The sequence below is a fragment of the Echiichthys vipera genome, assembly GCF_963691815.1.
Source record: "Echiichthys vipera genome assembly, chromosome: 7".
In the NCBI taxonomy this organism is placed as follows: Eukaryota; Metazoa; Chordata; class Actinopteri; order Perciformes; family Trachinidae; genus Echiichthys; species Echiichthys vipera.
The window spans coordinates 24660332-24682046 of record NC_139832.1 but is presented as its reverse complement, the minus strand read 5'-3'; the positions used below and the strand labels follow the sequence as shown (position 1 = coordinate 24682046).

Genomic DNA, 21715 nt, shown 5'->3' with positions numbered 1-21715 from the left:
GTACTACTGCTATAGCACCAATATGGCCGCTAGGTGGCTTCATAGACTGTATGTATATGTAATACAGTCTGAGTCCTTTGAAGCATCTCCACTTTACCATTTATCAAACTGGTTGACTAGAATTTAAACTGTCCTTGTTCTCATTGTTTTTAGGACAACAAAATACAGTCTAGCTACTTTCAAGAATTGATGTAAACCTAAACATTCTAAATTTATCCTGGTTTATTTCCTGTTGCAGTGCACGTGAATGACATCCGCTGACAGGAAGTAACCAAGGACCAAGGCTGTTGCCTAGCAATGGAATTCCGTTGAAAATGTCCATAAATAGCAAACAGATAAAAACCTAAAATATAGCAAAATATAAGAATCAAGATAAATATATACACATTCACAATGAAGTGTTACTATACAAGCTTAAGCAGGAAAATAGGAAAATATCAATGGAAATAAACGGATACTTCATTTAGCGAAGCTCCTATGAATAAAACAGTCTGTATTGTGTATGTAAATGTCCATAATGTAGTTTTATGGCCTATTATTTTGAAAGGTGTGAGCGGAAGTTGTCGTGTTGCTGTGGTGCTGAGGGCTCGGGGCAGGCTGTCATCGCAGCGAGCAGACGCGTTAGCCTGTGTTTTGTTTTGTCATGTCAAGAGCAGTCGCGCCCCTCTCTACATACGAGTGCAGCTAAGGAGCTCCTTCCGTCACACATTCTGGGTCCGAAGACATAAACCTGTGAGGAGAGCACACGAGGGAGATGAAATGACAACGTCAACATTACAGGTAACGTCAGGCTGCCGTTAGCTAGCGACCGTTATCTTTCTGCAGCAGCGACTTTACTGCGGCTAACATGCTACAGAACAGCTGACGCTAAAGCCTGCTAGTGATGGGGGCTAGTTTAGTTTAGCCTGCAAACGACACACCCATTACATTGTCTTAAACATATAAATAACATGTTCTATAAAGACACTAATACTGATGAATGATGCTGTGGGTTTTAAATGGGTGGACTGCTAACCCCCACTGGAGGATGCTTGTGCTAGCAGCCGTTAGATGAGCCGTAGGTTAGCCCCTGTTCACAAAAACATCTACATTTAGGATCATTTTAGTCTGGAACTCTCGTAATAAATAGTTTGGTGTCATTTCTTTAGAATGAGAGAAATGGTAAGGATTCCGATGTATAACATGTTATTATGTTAGTGGCATAACTTGTGCTTTGTTTTGGTTAAAGCTCCAATGTTGACATGTGTCATCGATGTGTACATTATGTTGTATTTTGTGTTAAGTGCTTATACTGCACTTTAACTTCTATTCTTTTGATAGTTTTGTTTCTATTTTTATTTTTATTTACTTGTTTTTGTTTTACAATTTTTTATCTGAATGTAATTTTACATCTAAATGTCATTTTATATGCATTTCTTTCCAATGCTTACAGTGTTTTATGTAAAGCACTTTGAATAACCTTGTTGTTGTAAGGTACTATACAAATAAACTTACCTTGCCTTAAGTTCTCTGCCTCACTGTCTGTGTCTCCACCCCAAATCTGTGTCACACCTGTCCCCCGGCCGTATTTCCCTGCGTCTGCTACAGAAAGCGATTGATCTTGTGACCAAAGCCACAGAGGAAGACAAGGCGAAGAATTATGAGGAGGCCTTGCGACTCTACCAGCATGCTGTGGAATATTTCCTACATGCTATCAAATGTGAGTACTGCAGCAGTTGGATTTGCTTCACACCCTTCTGTTGGTACAAACATTGGTGGGTTTCATTCTCGTTGTTGTTTGGAATTTCCCCCTCAGATGAGGCCCACAGTGACAAGGCAAAGGAGAGTATACGAGCCAAGTGTATGCAGTACCTGGACCGAGCGGAGAAACTTAAAGACTATCTGAAAAATAAAGACAAACAGGGCAAGAAGCCGGTCAAGGAGGCACAAAGCAATGACAAGTAGGCTGTTATCTTCTCTCCTCTCAGAAAACGTGTTTGAGTCTGTGGGGTCTCCTGTATTTATGTCAACCTCTGTGTTTGTGTGCGCTCTAGGAGTGACAGTGACAGCGAAGGTGAAAATCCAGAGAAGAAAAAACTGCAGGAGCAACTTATGGGTGAGTAAACATTATGTTTGTGTCACATGGATATAGTGGTTAGATTATTTAATTCAAAAACCTCACACTGCTTCTTTATGGGAAAAGCTTCCTGAAGTCATTGTAGTTAAACTTTTTGATCAAATGTAACTTATAATAATAATAATAATAATAATAATAAACTTTATATGTATAGCACCTTTCATACATACAATGCAGCCCAAATTGCTTTACAACAAAGAAATTACATGCACCAAGTGCTTCAGATTAAGTGAGTACTTGATTGTAAAAACAGTAATATATGTGCCAAATTATGTTAGATAAGATAAAAGATAAAACTCACAGATAAAAAAAAAACAAGTAAAACAAGCTAACAATAAAATATATCTTTACATGAATAAGACACACTTGATAGTACAATAAAAAGAGAGTAAGGATTAAAAATGGATAATAGAATTAAAGTTTAGCACTGTAGTTATAGTATCTCACTTATAACTTTGCATTTTTTTCAAATCAAATCCAATCAAACTTTATTTATAGAGCACATTTTAAACCACCAACGGTCGACCAAAGTGCTGTACAGTTCAGCAAGACAATACAACACAACTATAATAAAAAATATACATAAAACACAGTAGACAGGTTTCATGCTCCGCTTGAATTAAAATCCATGGAGAACAGGTGGGTCTTCAATAAGGACTCAAAAACCTCCAGGGTCTGGGCTGATCTGATATGCCAGGGCAGGCTATTCCAGAGCTGAGGGGCAGCCGCCGCAAAGGCTCGGCTCCCTCTTGTTTTCAGTCAGGTCCTGGGGACTTCCAGCAGCATTTGATCTGCTGACCTCAGCACTCTGGCTGGAGTGTGACAATGTAAAAGTTCAGTTAAGTACAGCGGTGCCAGTCCATTTAGAGCTTTAAAATCAAATAACAAAAGTTTAAAATCAATCCTGAAGTTGACAGGGAGCCAGTGTAGCGAGGCCAAGACTGGTGTAATGTAGTCCCGCTTTCTTTTACCAGTCAGGGGACGAGCGGCTGCGTTTTGCACGAGCTGCAGGCGACAAAGCAACGACTGGTCGACACTAACATACAGAGAGTTACAGTGATCCAGCCGTGAAGAAATAAAGGCATGGATCACTCTTAGGCCTTAATCCTTGCTAAGAGTCGAAGCTGGAAGAAACTCGTACTAATACATGATTTTTAAAGTGTTAGTAGTAGATCAAGGGTTCAGTGGTGTTATGTGGTTTTATTTGTGTCCAGGTGCCATTATAATGGAGAAGCCCAATGTCAGGTGGAACGATGTGGCCGGACTGGAGGGAGCTAAGGAAGCTCTGAAGGAAGCCGTCATCCTGCCCATTAAATTCCCTCACCTCTTTACAGGTACTGTGGGATGTTCCCGCTCTAATTCTGTCAGACCCACTCATTATCATACACTGAAATCAAATGGTTAAAACAATATGGCACAGGTAGATCTTTATGTTGATTTAATAAGAGCCCAGTTCAATATTTGCATAAGCATAATTCACTTCATTCACTTGAGAAAAAAAGTTGGCCTGTTTTTCTGAATTAACAGGATAATTATAATCTCAGAATTATGAAATAAGTTTTCTGGGGGGAAATATAAATTCTACCCTGTTTTTTAATTGTTTTAATTAATGAGAAACCTTAAAATCCTGCTCGAACCGCTCACCTGCTTGGAGCATGGTTTCTGCCACGACAGTGTGGTCCATATATAGATTCATGAAGTATTAAAAGAAAAGATCGATTGATTAAACCATGCAATAGCATCAACAGGGGGCTAAGTGATGTGTTCTGTCTGTCTGAAAGTAGCCGTATGTTGTTGTTATTTATCCTTGAGCAGGCTCGCTGAATTATTAGTCAGCGCACATAAGACCGTAGCACTGACAGAGCCCTAAATATACTTTAGATTTATTAACGATTTTCTGTCAAACTAGCAGGGTGAGGAACATAGAAAAAGCTTTCAGAGAGACAGGCTATCTATCTTCTAAAAACAAAAGATTTTTTTCCCCATGAATACTTCTCTCATACTTCAGAGATAATTATCTTATTGGTTTAGAAAAACAGGGCAAATGCTTTTTTTCTCACTGCTAGTTAGTTGAGAAGTCAATTTAGATGTTTTTAAAATGACTGTCAACTAGCATTTGAGCGCTACCTCTGTTGAATAGTACCCTAGAAATGTCAACCGTAGTGTGACATCATGTGACCAACCTTCCTACTCCTCTCTGTGTTCTCAGGCAAGAGGACTCCGTGGAGAGGCATCCTGCTGTTCGGCCCTCCAGGGACGGGCAAGTCGTACCTGGCTAAGGCCGTGGCCACAGAGGCCAATAACTCCACCTTCTTCTCCGTCTCCTCCTCAGACCTCATGTCCAAGTGGCTGGGAGAGAGTGAGAAGTACGTCTTCCTCAGGGTCTGCTGTTGTCTGCGGCTGAACTCTACACAGAAATATAGCAGAATGTGTTTTACGACTTCTTTTTAGATGTAGAGTAGAGTCTTCATCCCTTTACATCGTCAACGATCTGTGAAAACTCCCAAATATTAGGTTATAGAAACACTCTATGAACAGTCATGGGAACAAGCCTTTAGCAGTACTTACTTTCAATATTTCAACAAAACTTACAATAATAAATCATGATTAAATACTTATGCGATAGATCATACGTACATATCAGACCACATGTCCCTATAGAGCATGGGTGTCAAACTGATCCAGTAAAGGCCTGTGTGGCTGCAGGTTTTCATTCCAACCAAGCAAGAACTCACCTGACTCGACTTACTCACACTGTCCATTTGTGCTTTAGGGTGCTTGTCCCCCCCTCCCTCTTCCCTCAATTGCTTCTTGTCTCTGCGTCATCACCCCTCGGATACCTAGTTTTGTCAGACTGTTTTTGAACATTTCATCTGACCAAACCTGCTGTAAACACTCCATCTCCACATCAAACCACCACCAACCGTTCGGCTGCATCTTTTTAAATGTCCATTGCGAGGAACATATGCATATAAATAGACATCAGGGCACCAATGCTCGCGCTCGTGCCCGTACATGTGCATGCATGCTTTAAAGAAGCCCACCTCTCTCAACCGGGCCGCGGCAGGCAAGTGTGCCATGCCTGGGCACAGTACAGTCCTTTCTCTATATACTGTACTGCACTGTATATAGATGGATGACAGAAAAGTCTCTCTTGTCTTGTATATCAAAGGCTAAACTATTGTATTGTTGTGCTATTGGCGTAAACTATTTTTGAATCTGCTCAAACACAGTTTAGTATGGGACTATAGGATGCTTACAACTTCCAGTGAATCAGTTTTGAGTGCACCTCTTTTAATACTGTTGTCCATATGTCTCTCTCTCTCTCTCTCTCTCTCTCTCTCTCTCTCTCTCTCTCTCTCTCTCTCTCTCTCTCTCTCTCTCTCTCTCTCTCTCTCTCTCTCTCTCTCTCTCTCTCTCTCTCTCTCTCTCTCTCTCTCTCTCTCTCTCTCTCTCTCTCTCTCTCACTCTCATTTTCTCCATCTCTCCCTGTGTGTCCCAGGCTGGTTAAGAACTTGTTTGACCTGGCTCGCCAGCACAAACCATCAATCATCTTCATCGATGAGGTGGATTCGCTCTGCGGCTCCAGGAACGAGAATGAGAGCGAGGCCGCCCGCCGCATTAAGACAGAGTTCTTGGTCCAGATGCAGGGTGAGCAGAACGAGGAATGAGAACAATCAGACTGACACACAATGAAATAATATATTGTATGTATTGGATATGGGTCAATAGAAAAATGACAAAGGCATCTTAAATATGCAAATACATAACACCCCCCCCCCCCCCCCCCCCCCCCACGGACAATGAGGGAGCTGACTGAAGCTCTCTGGTTTTGTAGGTGTGGGAAACAACAACGATGGTATCTTGGTGCTGGGAGCCACCAACATCCCCTGGGTGCTAGACGCTGCCATCCGCAGAAGGTCAGAGGTCACTTCTATATTCATCCGTTACTGTGCAGCGTTCCTGCGCAGTATGGAAAAGTATGGACTTTAATTTGAGTCATTTCCAGGTCTGGATAAGTTTGGAAAAAGGGAAAAGAGTTTGGAAAAATGTTTGTATTGTTTCCAGACTTTTATCCCCCTTTTGAAAATAAAACATATTAATATATACAAACCAAAACAAGCGTACTAACGCAACACAGTCAACCTGAAGAGGATATGAAACTAATCAAGCTGGCTATAGAATGATGTCGGGTTACCATGGTTACCATTCGCCGTGCAACTGCGATTCTCATTTTTTTTTACATACGTGTCGTCTACAATTTATTACATTTTTTATTTATTATTTTTATTTATTTACAAGTAGGTTTAGTCCATCTAAAGCCAATGAAGCAAAGACTTCAGTTACAGGTTCACAGTTATTCATTTCACTCTTTTAGCATTTAGGTTGAACAAAATGCTGATCATTGTCTCTGTTTGGAGTTCATTCACTTATGTGAGCTACAATACTTAGGTCAAAATGTTCTGTAATTACTTGGCAACATAATGGCATACAGAATTTAACATGTGTGTTCAAAGTTGGATTTTAAAACCATTTGTTTACATAATAAGCATCTAACAATTGGTATTCAGATCCTCTGAGAAGTCTGGAAATTCGAGTCTGAAAGAGTCTGGTGATGCCATGACTTTTTTTGACAGTCTCTCCTGATTTAAGAATTTTTTGGACGTTTTCGACATACAATTATACTATGACTTTTTTTTGGCTTATTTTTTGGATATACTTTTCTATTACTTTCCCTGACTTTTATCCTACAATACATATGTTGAAATATCTTGTAATAAAAATAATGGCATACGTATTAAAAGTTGAATTTTAAAACCATTTATTGACATAAGCATCTAACAATTGGTATTCAGATGTTTAATATTTGATCCTCAGAGAAGTCTGAAAAAGTCTGTAATGTTGAAATGGAAAATGTGCAGGAACCCTGACTGTGTGTTGGACTCGCCCTGACTTAGTTTTAACAATATTCTTAAAGATCATAGTTGTATCTTTTTCATCATTTTCGCTACATCACTTAACAAAATATTGTCGTGTATTTGTATACCCTTCCTCCCTCTCCAGGCAGCTTTCACGCGCTCTTTCAAGTCTTGATTGTGTGTGAAACCTGCAGGCACTCTGTTAATGTTTCCTATGTTTTGAACAGCTGGTGAATGTGCGACTGAACGGTTCTTGTCCTCTGTCGTGTGTCAGATTTGAGAAGCGTATCTACATCCCCCTGCCGGAGGAGCCAGCTCGGGCTCAAATGTTTCGCCTTCATCTGGGTAACACGCCGCACAGCCTGAGCGAGGCCGACCTGCGGCAGCTCGCCCACAAAACAGATGGCTACTCTGGCGCCGACATAAGCATCATAGTCCGGGACGCTCTCATGCAGCCTGTTAGGAAGGTCCAGTCTGCCACACACTTCAAAAAGGTGACGTTAATAGAAATCCAGGGGGGAACTGTTAACAATCCCTGTTATTATAATACGTCTCTGAGCTTTTTTTCCCCTTCATTTTACTCCTGCAGGTTCGCGGTCCGTCCCGGAGCAACAACCAGGTGATGGTGGACGACCTCTTGACTCCTTGTTCCCCTGGTGACCCTGCAGCCATAGAGATGACCTGGATGGAGGTGCCTAGTGATAAACTACTGGAGCCCATAGTCTGCATGGTGAGATGCTCATACATTAATTAACAGCACAGACACAAACGTCATGTAGGAACTTCCATAGTAACAGCTACACAGGAAAATTCCACTCCATCCATAAACTCACAATGATAAATAATACATTCATAATGTAATACATGATAACAAGACTAATCAATTAAAACAATCACAAATATTATGAGTGGTTGATAATTAAGTCTGTCTGACAGAAATGTTATGTGTATATTTTACCCTGCACTTACTGGTATTGCCAGGATTTAAAAAAATATTATGTGATTAAATAACAATATTAATCATAATCCCAGTTTAAATCTACAGTTTCTTAACAAAATATTTTTTTCCCACCTGAGCTGCAGTGGTGGAATAAGTGTGGAAAGGCTGCAGCTTCAATGAATGAAGTATTAAAATGCCACTTTAATCATCAATTATCAATTATTATGATTATTATTATTATCAATAATAATCAAATCCATTGCATAATTAAGTACATTTTAGTTATTTGAAGCTCTAATCCAAATGTTGCAAAAAAAGAAGTCAATTTGCACCAGTTACATTCCCCACACGCAATACATCATAAATATCAAACATCAATAATAATACTATACATGGAGCCAAAAAAGGGACAGCTCTCTATATAGTAACAACCATCAAGTGTACAATAATGCTTACATCCTTATTGTAGATTACATTTGTAGATGAACCTGAAAAAAGCAGCAACAATAAATAAATAGAGACTTTCATTATAAATACAACGAAGCTCCACACAATTCCAATAGTTCAAGTATCTGTTAAATAACAAAAATCAAGAGTGCAGACATCAAATCAGGCAAAAATGCTCGTATTAAGCAGCTGAACTTAGCAGAACATATTGAAAAAGTCAGCCCCATAAATATTAATTAGAATATTTAAGTATAAAAGATAAGAGCCAGACCGCTAAACCGGTCCGATATGAAAATTCACTTTGACAGAACATATAATGCAGAAAACGATGCTTGGGGTAGAAACGTTGTCCAGCAGAGTGATCTTTATTTACTTATCTATTTCTAGAATTGATTAACAATGTAATGCATTGTATATATAATGAATAATAATGTTAATTATTCTTTAATAAAGTTCTTTATTTACTAAAGCAGCCTCCTGAGTACAGTTGCAGACTCAATCCACACAGAAAAACTCAAAAATTCACTATCTCAACGGCCATATCGGTAATCGGTGAAAGTTTTCCTCTAAAACAGTCTCGGTATCTGTCTCAAGAGTCCCGTATGTATCCTGTCGGGTCCTACGAAGGACATCAGGGCATGTACAGGTATCATGTTAATCCCAATCCGGACAAATAATTGTGTAACAAATACTTTTTTCATGAAGTGATTTTACTGATGTGTAACATGTTGCATCTGTGCTGCTGATTACGTCATACATGCCACACGTGTTTATTTCACAACATGTTACACAGTAACCTGTCTTTGAGTCCAGTGTCAAACTCGGACCATGAAGGAGAAATAGAATTTTAAACAAAACAACACAAGCCCCAAAATGACTTGTATCTCTTATCCATTGCAGTCGGACATGCTGCGCTCTCTGTCCACTACCCGTCCGACAGTCAACACTGAAGATCTCTTTAAGGTCAAGAAGTTCACAGATGACTTTGGGATGGAGGGCTGAGAAACGGAGCCTAACCCGCCCCGCCCTAAACCTGCCTCGCCTCTTTCCCCGGTCCATGAGAAGGGTCAAACTGCTCCCAACCACACTGCTGTACCATCCCGTAGGCTTCCTCTCTCAACCGAGCGCTTGGTTCACTGCCTCTCGTGGATTTCAAAATAAAAGACCGGTCTGTTCGAACGACAGAAGGTCAAGGAAGCCTGTATTTCTTGGTTTGAATCATCCAGGCCACAGTTTCTGAATCCTCGGAGGAAGTTGACCAAATGCTACAATAGAAAATTGGTGTGATTTGGTAGTTTGGACAATAGAGCCCACGTCTTTTCCCCCATTTCAGACAGTGTTCCATTACAAAGCAGCCACTACAGCGTAATCACTACAAGAACTTCTCTTCTAACCTGCATTGACACGAGGAAAGCTGTGTTCAAATGTGAATGCATAAAGTTTGTCCCTCTCTGAGCCGATTCTATCTGACTGAAGGACTGTACATTTTGTTTTGCCTTTGTGCACTTCGCTTTGAGTCGCAATGAAGGACAGTGACGTTTGAAGAAGCAACACAAGAAGAGAATTCTCCTGCCAGGCATGCGAGTGTGTGAATGCATCTTAATGTTTTTATGAAACATGTGTGTCTTAATGTATATGTTGATGTTTGGAGCCCTGTTATTTTATTTGATCAAGAGTGAAGTGGATGACTCATCACTGCCTCCCTCTGCAGCTGTGTATGTGTGCGTGTCTGCATCAGGCTCTGTGTTAGCAGCAGTCAAAGCGAGACATCCGTGTTCAATATTTAAAATATAAGAGATGTGCTTGAATGAGAGCGAGACATCGCATTTCCTCCATCCCAAACACTTGAAAGAGATCTTTTTAAAGTCAGTGGTAAACCTCTAGTTGACATCACAAGATCTTCCTCAGCAGATGAAGTTTGCTCACTGTACATAATAATAAACGTTTGGTGAGAACATGAGGTTCAGAGTTCATACTTCACTTTGGAAACAATATTTAGGAGCGTTGAGAAGAGGTGCATTAAAAAAATGATGGAAAGTTGAACAGATGTCTCAAATGTTCCCGAGGTCAAGAATGAACTCTGAAACGCAGCTCCGGCTCAAATTATTTTTCACACTGCAGTTCCCAGAATGCACTTCTAAAAGTGAGCCGTACTTTGAGGTCTTCCCTTTGGATTGTCTTTTATTGAAGTTGGTCTTCAGAACCTGAATACTCCTTTTCTTCCTTGTTTTAGAGACTCAATCAAGCACATCTCTTTAAACATTTTCATTTGCCCTGCCATGAAATGTTCAACAGTGTTACACAACAATATACAACTTGACTGACTATAATAGAGAAACCGTACGTTTACACTTGAAGTATTTATTTTGTTGATGTTTCATGATGGAGCTCCAGTTTTCTGTTGGGAGACAAATATACACTTTGAGCTCTTCTGAGGCAGACGCCGTGTTGTTTCATTAGTGTCTGTTTAGGGCTGGCTCTTCTTTCTCAACCGTAAACCCTATTTGTCCCGTTGTCAGCATACAGACGACAAGGAAAGCTAGTCCTGCTGGTTATCAAGAAGCAGGACGACACAGTCCGTTTGAAGTAATATTTTAAATCTGCTATAGGATGTTTGTTCTGTACCAACTCTCTGACCTCTCACTATCACAACCAGAAGAACCACAGGCTCGTCTGCTAACTCAGTGATGGGACTTTCTGTGATAGCTCAGTGTCTAATGTCGCTGTGTGTTTGTGGAGACACGTACGTACGGTTCAGTGAGAGGTCAGTTATCAACGTCCCTTTGAGGGGACTTAACTCAACGCTGGCCATGTAACCCTTACTACTAATTTAACCTGCATTAATAAAAAACTGACTTTTCAAATGAAAGAAGGAACAGTTAATGGATTGACGTTTTTATTCTGTTCAATAGCTCATGGTTTAAACATATGTATTGGCTCTACAGAAACATTTTGAGTGTCTGCCATTCTTTTTATTTAAAAAAAAAAAAACTCCTGAGAGAGGCCGCCACAGACCCAGTGTGACTGTGCAGAGCTCAAGGAGGTTGGTACAGTTCCTACTCTGCCTTTACAGTTTTATCATTTTTATGGCAGATCCAAGCTGATCACAGTATAGTGAAGACGGTTAAAATGTAATTCCGGCACAAAATGATCCCATTGTCCTTATTGTAAGGACTCTCATGCTACTGCAGAGGTTTGGTGTTATTTTGAGCAGTATTAGTGGCTAAAAAAAGCCGTTTTAATGCCTTGACCGTACTGCCCCGAGCTAATCAGTGTTAGCCACATCTGGCTGTTAGCAACTCTCACGGATTTCTCTGTTAATAGTTGATAAACGAAAAAAACTGTCTCAATGGCTTATTTGATGTGTGCAAGTGTCGAAGAAGACCATGGGGTGATTTAACGGCGGAATGACACTTTAATAGAACATCTAAAATGTCACAAATGCTTGACACAAAAGATAAAATGCCTCAGCATGTTTGTCAAGCCAACTTTGTCTTCATTAATTCCACTTTATTTGGTGTGCACACCTTGCCTAGTATGAAATATACCTAATGGAAGAAATGTCTAAGTGATTCAAACAACTGGACCTACATCAGAGAATTTGTTCTGACAGACTTTTCACATTTTCATTTGCCACCTGCAGCATTATACTGAACACTGCACAGTTCTGTGTCCAGCACTGTGTTTATCTGAGTGTGTTGACTTTAGCTGCATTGAAACTGGTCTGCAGTCGCTCACCGATAAACCTCCTCCTGAGCAGATCTACGTTCCGTGCACGCAGCGCCAACGTCCATTCCTGAGAATGAAACCACTGCAGGTCTGTCTTAAGTCCAGTGTCTCATCATTACGCTCTTATCTTCATCACACTTTGCTCCGTTTGGAGTGGCTCTCTGCCGGAGGAGCAGCCCGCTTGTTGCGGTGGTGGGGGAAGGTGGGCATCAGGTCTGGTTCACAGGCTGCACAGAGAAGCAGAGACGACAGGATTATTGACTGCAGTAGATCAGAGGGCAGGATCACTGCTGAGGCATATCCAAAACCTTTTCACTCACGTAGAGGTTTCTCTTTGAAGTAGGAACTCTCCAAACAATCCTTGGCAGAAGCTCTGGATCAGGAACACAGACAGTAATCACTTATTGATGACGCTTGTGAATTTAACATATCTGACAAAGAACAGTTAATATCCTGTAGGCAAACAGCAGTTTCAAACTATAATAAACACCAACCAGTCAAGTGGCAGTTCACATCCATGTCTGTCCAGATTTACATAATATATGTAGTGAAGACTTTGGAGAAGTGGTATTTTTGGGCGAAGCGTTGATTCTTCACACACATTTTCAACAGCAGCACGGAAGATCTAAACACTAACCAGTTTAATTAGTGTCACCAATTCTGACAAATGTCTCCCCTTCTGTTCCTAAGTCATAGCGTTGACTAATGAAAAAAAACCTTATGGCGTCACAGTGAAGTTGACCTTTAACCTTTTGCATATAAAATGTCATAACTTCATCATTACACCCTGCAGACTGTGGAGAGGAGTGGGCGTGTCCTAGTCCGCCCTCTTAGCCCTGCCCCTTTTGATACAATTTTCTTTCATTTCCAGGGTAGAGCTCACAAATTCTGGGGTTTTGGTTACTCTTTAAGGTATCCCTGTTAATGATCCTTTAATATCTCTAACACTGGAAAGCACAACACGTTTCTTTGACTTTAAGTTCACTGATAATTGCTCTGTACTTTATGTTCTATGTCACAGAAAGCCTTGCCAGTGTCACAGTGAGTCACAATGAACAACACCGGGACCCTGAGACTGATCATTGTGTTTAAGCATTTGAGGCTGTGTGTGTGTGTGCGTGCGTGTGTGCGTACGTTTGTGCGTGCGTGCGTGCGTGCGTGTGTACACGTGGCTGTACCTGCGCTGTGGATTGTACATAAAGAGCAGGTTGAGCAGCCTGTGTCCAGCCTCAGACAGCCAAGTAAATTTATTCTTCAGGTTGTTGTACGGCTGCTTCCTCAGACTGTACTGACCGATGAGGGGCAGCAGAGAAAAACCCTGGGACACACACACACACACACACATACTCAATTTGGCATCATCAGACACCACAGAGAGTTGATTTTATGCTGAAGACATATAGAGAGCTGAAGTCTCACTGGCCAGATGTTTTCATTGGGTGTTCCCAGCAGCTGAACTATCAGGTCGACCTGCTGGATCTCAGACGTTCCCGGCAGAAGAGGTTTGTGAGCCAGCAGCTCAGCCAGGATACAGCCTACAGCCCTGCAAAAAAAAAATACACAACAAGTTCAGTGCCATCTTTCACCATTGGCTCCTTACTGTATGCGGCTTGAGAGGAAGTCTGCAATATCTGATGTGATAAAGCGTAAGGTAAAATAGTGGATTAAGAGCAGTTAAATGCAGAAGATGATTTAGCTTCCAAAGTGAAAATCTGGTTTGATTTAAGAAGTGATGAGAGCAGAAGTACGGTATGTATTATTGTGTCGCATGATGCCAGAGCTTGGAGTCTCACCACATGTCCAGAGCTGTAGTCTGGGTCTTGGTCCCTAGGAGGAGCTCTGGAGCTCTGTACCTGCAGACAGACAGAGGAGAACATGTCGTCAGTCTCGGTCCGCCCGAGCCAACGGAGCTAATGAATGACGATAACTGAGAGAGATTAAAAAGGAGCAGCTGAGACAGCACAAGCACAACGTAAGTAACACAAGGGCATATGCAGTGCACGATGCATGCATCGACGCATTTACAGAAACAGAATGAGGCTGAAGCAGTATTTAAGGTGAACAGGGCTGAGAGGCCCAGGAGACCCTCACCACAGTGTGACCACCCGAGGCGTCATGGGCTGCTGGGGGATGCCGTACATCCTGGCCAAGCCAAAATCAGCTGGAAACAAGCAGAAACAAAACTCAGAGCCACTAAACACCACCACCATTAATAATTTATTATGGACTAGGGAAGTAACTATTATGTTCATTATAAAGTTTATTATCTTTTGATCATTTTCTAAAATAAATGAGTTAATCAGAGATGATAAAATGTCAGAAAATAGCGAAAAACTACCATCTAAATTCTAAAAAATCCTAACATTTGCTTAATAAATGAAAATTAATATGCTTTTGATTTATTTTCTGTCAAACGACTGAGTTAATCAATATTAATAAAAAGTGTGTATGTTCAGTCATGACCTTATAAATAGTAGGTCAACAAAATAATCTTTAACCAACGTCCATTTCAAACCCACCTCCTGGCGTCTGTCAGCAGGTGGAGCTGGCTCAGTTGAGACGCAGTTAAAAGTGGATTGAAGATTATTTTGCCAGGTTTAGGGTTTGCTAACCTTTGTCAGGGTTAGCAAACCCTAAACCCTGACAAAGTCTAAGTATATAACAGGAACGACACAGGACATATAAGGAACTAAAAAGTTTGCCAAGCCAATGTCCAATCAGAGTTGGGTTTTTTTAGGGCAGGTTTAAGTGTGACTCAACGCATGCAAATCCAACCTGATCTAGCCCTAATTCTCTTAGCTGCTAGCTAATGCTTTTTTCTCTTGGATCCTTCTGTTGGAATATTGACCGAGCACCTGAAATTGTGCCTTTTTTCCATAAATAAAGAGTTGATTTGGCCTGATAGACAGATGGTTTATCCAATCAGCAACCAGTATTTTCACCTCTTCCCAAAGGATCTCCAAACGAGAGTTCCCAGATGGATATGCTGAGCAAATGCGAGTCAGGTCAGATATAAATAAACTTGATTTTTCAAAAAATCTATATTTTACTCAAAGGGAAGAGAAGATAGAAGTGAACAAATAGTGATCCGTATCAAACAGGAGGAAAATAAACAATAAGGCACTCATTGTCAGAGAGAGAGAGAGAGAGAGAGAGAGAGAGAGGTCAAAGGTCAGTGCTGGCAGAGTTTGGATGTATGTCAGTACAGGACTAACGTGATTACCGTGAGCGCTGCAGACAGAGTTATGGTAATAGTGCTGACTCACCAATCTTAACGCAGCCTTTGTCTGTCATCAGCAGATTAGACACCTTCAGATCCCTGATAACAAGATTGAAGAGGATAAGGAGCCAGCCCCCAGAAAACACAGTACTCCCAACCTCCTCCACCTGTCCTGAGCTGAACCTTTTCAGTGACAGCGAGCGTCTACTCTTCCTGAACACCTCTACACCAGCATGGCTTTTATTATTTTAATGCAGGCAGAAATGACTCAACTTCTCACGTGTTTTTTACGCCAAAAGAAAATATAAAACCAAAAATAATGCTTTGCTTTTGTTTCAAAGAGCAATCGTAATGTAATGTGTAAGAAACCCACCCCAGTTACTGAACGGTGGAAGAGAGTGAGTCAGAATGGACCAAGATCAAACCAGAGCAGTGTGAGAAACTAGTGATGTCCTGTGGGCGCAGATGTGCTGAAGTCATTCAAAGCTGTGGCCTCTACACTTCCTGTTCATTTTTCTTTAATCCTAAAGCCCAAAGAAAACATTGTTTAAATCTTCTCTTCTGACACAATGATTACTGTTTACTCTAATTTTGCTCACTGTTTTTTCACAACATAAAGGTGCCCTGGTTATTTAAATAAATACATGCTAGTACAGCAGAGGTACAGCCACAGCGGATATTCTATCTAATTCTGAACAATAAAAAACGTTAGTATTTCAGAATAAATCACGTAGAAATACTTTGTTCTTTAATTCTAATGACGCAAAGAAAAAAGAAAGAGTACTAAACAACTCTGTGCATTTGAAACATAAACTACAGATACGGCTAGCATGTTCAACACTTTGGGTCATAAAGTGATGAAGTGTGTGACTTTGTTTACCTTCTGCGTCAGCAACTCATTGATAAACAAATTGTTTTTCTCAGGACAACTTTCACAAACCTCCAGAGAGGAAGGCCTGAGCTGGTTGCACTCAGCTGTGGGTGGGTTCTCCAGTTGAGGACGAGTGTGGACGTATTGTGACTGCGCTGCACTGGTACTGCACTCTCTGCCTGTTTTATTCTGGATGTCTCCCCCTCTGACTGCCGGGGTTCAGTGTAAACGGGCAGCTCTGGAGAGAAGCCCTCCGCTCTTTGACAATGAGGAACTGATCTACAGCTGACATGCACCCTTAATACTTTAGCTAGTTTAGCTGGGGATCTGCACACACATTTCTCAGTTGATTTCTTCATAAAATTTGAACTATGTAGGCTGGATTTTATTTTGAAAGGAAACTTGGGACGGTATTTTTTATTTTTTTGATACGACTCAAAATTGATTTCCCCTAGAAGTCCAAATGTGTATGTATTTCCAAAATGATTTTGTATTTGGCTGCTATACATATAAATACACTATTATAACGGTGCAGTTGTGTCACATATCAGGGGTTAGGATTGCACAAATATTCTGTTAATAATGAATAAGTCTGCCACGTCAAAACAGTGAATTGCACTCAAGTCAGTTCAGCTAACCTAAACAACCTGGTATTTATCAAACTAGTCGAGGTATAACAAGGCATCCGTACCAGCATGTAACAACTACCAGCTAATGTAAGCACCTGCTTGATGTGTGTTGACGCGTCTGTAGATTAGAAATGTCCAACAACACAGTTAGCAGACCGGGCAATACAGTGAGTTAGCTGACATGTATTATGTTCCTGTATAGCCTCTTTTATTGGTTCAGTTAAATGCAAGTAATGCTCTCTTGTGGGTGTCACAGCTGTTTTTAACTCTCTTTCCTTAGTAAACTGGGTACAGAAAGTTCATTGTTGGGTGCCCAGTACATTTGTGGGACTGACCTGTGTATAATGAAGTTATGGTGGAGATACTCCAAGCCTCTGAGCAACTGAAGGATGATACACTTCACCTGAAAGAGAGTAGCAGAAGAGAAAATATTAAAATGCGGGGAGCCCAACCTGACTCAGCGATCAATGAGTCAGGCAGACCAAATTAACGGTGTCAAGAGGATGTTTAGTTACAATCAGGGGTCCTTAAGGGAATAAAAAAAACTATTTTACATGTCTCTGCATAGATATTTACTGCAGATTCATCTGGTTCAGATGTGTCCACTGACAACTGTAACCAGGCAACATCTGTCACCCAACAGTTATCACCCCCAATGTAAACTGGTTTATAAATGTAAGGGTTAATGCCCGACGAGGTATCCAATTATCAGGTATTAATGAACGACGTGGAGGCGAGAACTGTCCGACACGCTGCGGAGCTCCTCCAGATTATACGATAGTCGCTAACTAAATGAAGGACTGATTAGACCACTCATTTATATTTCTATGCCTTTCTAAAATGAGAGTTTTACGTTGCTCAGATAGGCTAAATATTTTTGATGCAATACATTTTACCGGAAGATTTGTGTCGTGTTGCTATGGTTACTTATTAGATTGCATTTTTTTTTTTAAACTGATAAGCAGTTTACTGGCAAGTTCCATCTGGGTGTCCATATAACAGGGGTTAATGCCCACCTATGGATGTACTAATCATAAAGACTATGATATGATGCAACAATAAAATCTGTTGCACGTGATTATAGGATTCCAATGAAAAATCATCTTATACTGTAAAGAGTATGAAATAGAAAAATCAAGTATTATTAGTACAAACAAATGAGGCCAAAATAGGTACTTTCAATCTAGTTAGAAATTCAAACCAAGTACAAATAAGTAAATGCAGGTTTCGTGTGTGTTCAGGACGTCCCACCTGAGCCTCGGAGAACGGTGTCTGCATGTTTTCCAGCAGACTGGCCAGATCCTGTTCGCAGTAACTCATCACCAGAAACAGACTGAACAAGAAGCACACAGAGTTACAGAAACATGGATGACAGTCAACATATAACAGTTTAAAACATGACAGTTTGTGAAAAGTTACGTTGCAGATGTGCAGCATTAACTAGAATTAGAATATTCTGGTTTATTGCTTATGAATTCACTGACGTGCGTCCACCCTCGCCCCTTTACGGTGGTGTGTGTACTACCTCTCCAGTTGACTGCCAACAACCACCTCTTTCAGCTCCACTATGTTGGGATGTCTCAGCCTCAGCAGCAGGGTGATCTCTCGGAGACTACTGATGGGGATCCCTGTCGGAGAGAGAGCAGGTCGTCAGCAAGTGCAACAGCCTTTACAGGATGGTTAAACAGGCAAACTACAGCAGAACATAAGAGAACCAGGAATGAAACGGTTCAGTTCTTTGAGACGCCATGAAATGAAAAATGGAAGTAAACTGTGAATTCAAATTATGAATATACTGCAAATGTTGTTTTGCAATGCTAAAGGTGGGACAGAAGGATGAGAAAGATAATTATATGCAAACAACACATGCACAACGGCAAACACACTCGCATATGAATCCCAGATCTTACCATCTTTCTCTTTGTCCATGCGGACCTTCTTCAGTGCTACAATCTCATCCGACTTGGTGTCTCGGGCTCGGTCTGTATTAAGGACAAGAAAACGTTTATATAATGTGCAGTTAAAATGAATTGAATTTCCTAGTCGAACCAATGTAGAGTCTCCAACATGAATGACTTACACACAATGCCGTAAGTTCCCTCTCCTATGCGGTTGAGTTTCTCAAATTCTCTCACACTCCTGCAGCTCCCAAACTGAAAAAGAGTGAAAAGGTGGAGAAGGCACGGAGGCTCTCTTCATTTCAGAGGACTTCAGGAGTAGTTTAGAGGACGTTATAGTTTAAATAACACATCACCTTTAGGATAAAGCTAAAAGAATTTCAATGTGGTTGATGGGCAGACACTGGGAAGTTGCACTATGTCACATGTTTTATGCCTTCAGGACTACTTCAGTGGGCATTTACTGATGTTGAAATGACATGACGGTCAACAAGAAATCAATAAAGGATTATCAAACCAAATTGGGCCATTGGGCATCGGGCCATTACCTAAATGGGGAAAAATAGGACTAATGCACATTATTACATAAGCAACCTGGTCTAATGTGACAGGGTTTTGAATACTACAGTGGCCCGAAAGTGCAAATCCAAACAGCAAATCATAAAACACAGCAACAAATAGGAAAACACAACAACATTAACTTCTACCAGAAAAAGTAGGGCCGATCTATCAGGGGATCCTCCTGATTGGACAGATGGACTGTCTTTTACCAGGAAGGAGAGGTGAAAAACACATGTAAAAGTGTCTGTGGTGAAAACATGACCACTTCAGAAGATACGTTTACTGATATCATGAATTATTTTGATGCAGGGCGTACATATGACATGATCAGCCTGTTCGCAAACATTTTTCCCACAATGAGGGCAAAACATCCTTCACCAATTGGGACTGACACCTAATGAAGGGATCCGGTCCCTAAGGCCACTGAGTGAGCACTAATTTCCTGTGAAAGGAGACAGTTTGTCTGTCCAATCAGGAGGAGCCTCTGACATACAGACCCTACCTTTACCGGCAGGAGTTAATGTTGTTGTTGAGTTTTATGATTTGTTGTTGTGTTTAATGATTCGTTGTTTTTAATGATTTGTTGTTTATAATGATTTATTGTTGTGTTTTATGATTTATTGTGTTTTATGATTCGTTCTTTTGTTTTATAATTTGTTGTGTTTAATGATTTGATGTTTTTAATTATTTATTGTTGTGTTTTATTATTTATTGTTGCGTTTTATGATTTATTGTTGTGTTTTATGATTTATTGTTGTGTTTTATGATTTATTGATGTGTTTTATGATTTATTGTTGTGATTTAGGATTTGTTCTTTTTTTTATAATTTGTTGTGTTTTATGATTTGCTGTAGTGTTTTTGTTGTTGTGTTTAATGATTTGCTGTTGTGTTTAATGATTTGATGTTTTTAATTATTCATTGTTGTGTTTTATGATTTATTGTTGTGATTTAGGATTTGTTCTTTTTTATAATTTGTCGTGTTTTATGATTTGCTGTAGTGTTTTTGTTGTTGTTGTGTTTAATGATTTGTTGTTGTGTTTAATGATTTGCTGTTGTGTTTAATGATTTGCTGTTGTGTTTAATGATTTGCTGTACTGTTTTTTTGTTGTTGTTTTTCATAATTTGCTGTTGTGTTGTCTATTTGATGTTTTGAGTTGCAGGGCCACCGTAGATCCCAATAAAGTATACTCAGTCCTAAAAAGGTACCCTGAAGAAAGGGAGGAAACACCGAGGATTCATCAAGGAATCACTAGGGGAGTACAGACCAAGAGAGCTGGCTGCCTTGTGTTGGTGAAGTCAGTAACGAGATTGGCTGCTGCTGCTGGAGACATCAACAACTAACTGAAGTAGTCAAGTGCTCTACTTCAATCAGACATTTCCCTCTTCTATTTAATATTGCACTTGCCAAACATATGCCGAATTTCGGTCTAGGCCATTTAGAGTTGTAATACGTGTTAATGTATTATACATTAGTAACGTATCGCTGTTGGTAAGCAGAGCATCATTAAACTATCAGAGTCCTGAATGGAGTTTGTCGTCAGTTCCTCCCAACACGGAGTGAATCCTCTTACCCTGTCATTCTGAGGCACTGTGAATGTTTTCTTGTTCTTGATAGACTTGAGCTTTATAGGGTCCGGTTCGTCCTCCCCTACGGTGTCCATGCTTTCGCTGAAGACAGTGTTCAACCTCAGAAGACGAGACTATCGTCGGTTATAGCTTTATCTCGACAGGCCGTAGCACATCCCGGTGGGCGCCGCCATCTTGTTTTGGTTTGCGTCACCATCATCGGGACAACTGAGAGCTTTCGCGGAGTTTGAAGCCGCAGGGACACCGTAGGTCACCTTTGTCTCTGCGGCCCTCCACATTGTGATAAGGATGAAATATTTAATCGCATTAGTCCTCGCATAGGATAACATTGAATATATGGGTCCATGTGCGGTATTTTTTCTAAATTATAATGTATTTTTTAATTTTGTGAATACTTCAGATTATGCCAAATAACTGCAGTGAATATGGAGTAGTGTCTTCTTTCCTGGCAAAGTTAGATGGGGGTACATACTCTGTCAGACTGCAATGTCAAGCTGCCATAAAATGTATCCCCTCTATACAAAGAGAGACTGTAGAATATTTAGTGCACAAAACAAACCTTTAGCTTCTACTTCAATGACAGCTCCTTTGTAAGGGAAGCTGAACTGTGAATCACTTGAGGCTTTTTGAGCAGCATGTGTTCAGTGACAGCTTGGGCATTTAAATGCATGTCAGCCCTTCATTGCCTTTCTCTACTCTCTCCTTGCAGTCACTGTCTAGAAAAATAGAAATGTAAAAAGACAAATGTCAGCGGCCCTGGGAATGTTTTTGACCCAGTTTTGAATAAAATGGTAAGTA

The 21715-nt window shown here is 40.5% G+C and overlaps 2 protein-coding genes across 2 annotated transcripts; one reads left to right on the top strand and one right to left on the bottom strand.

Annotated features, from left to right (window-relative positions):
- Nucleotides 1–641: 641 nt before the first annotated feature.
- Nucleotides 642–11281, top strand: vps4a (vacuolar protein sorting 4 homolog A). The gene is made up of 11 exons (XM_083917233.1): nt 642–780; nt 1588–1699; nt 1796–1940; nt 2034–2095; nt 3331–3450; nt 4326–4482; nt 5619–5767; nt 5955–6036; nt 7310–7529; nt 7625–7765; nt 9323–11281. The coding sequence occupies exons 1-11, from the start codon at nt 760–762 to the stop codon at nt 9422–9424; spliced, it is 1311 nt and encodes a 436-aa protein (XP_083773359.1). The 5' UTR covers nt 642–759; the 3' UTR covers nt 9425–11281.
- A 135-nt stretch (nt 11282–11416) lies between these two features.
- cdk10 (cyclin dependent kinase 10) lies at nt 11417–21057 on the bottom strand. The gene is made up of 13 exons (XM_083917235.1): nt 20902–21057; nt 18952–19024; nt 18782–18853; nt 18397–18499; nt 18123–18204; nt 17207–17274; nt 15418–15470; nt 14243–14312; nt 13945–14004; nt 13571–13694; nt 13330–13469; nt 12472–12524; nt 11417–12378 (listed from the first exon to the last, which is right to left on the bottom strand). The coding sequence occupies exons 1-13, from the start codon at nt 20989–20991 to the stop codon at nt 12284–12286; spliced, it is 1083 nt and encodes a 360-aa protein (XP_083773361.1). The 5' UTR covers nt 20992–21057; the 3' UTR covers nt 11417–12283.
- Between the last annotated feature and the right edge of the window lie 658 nt (nt 21058–21715).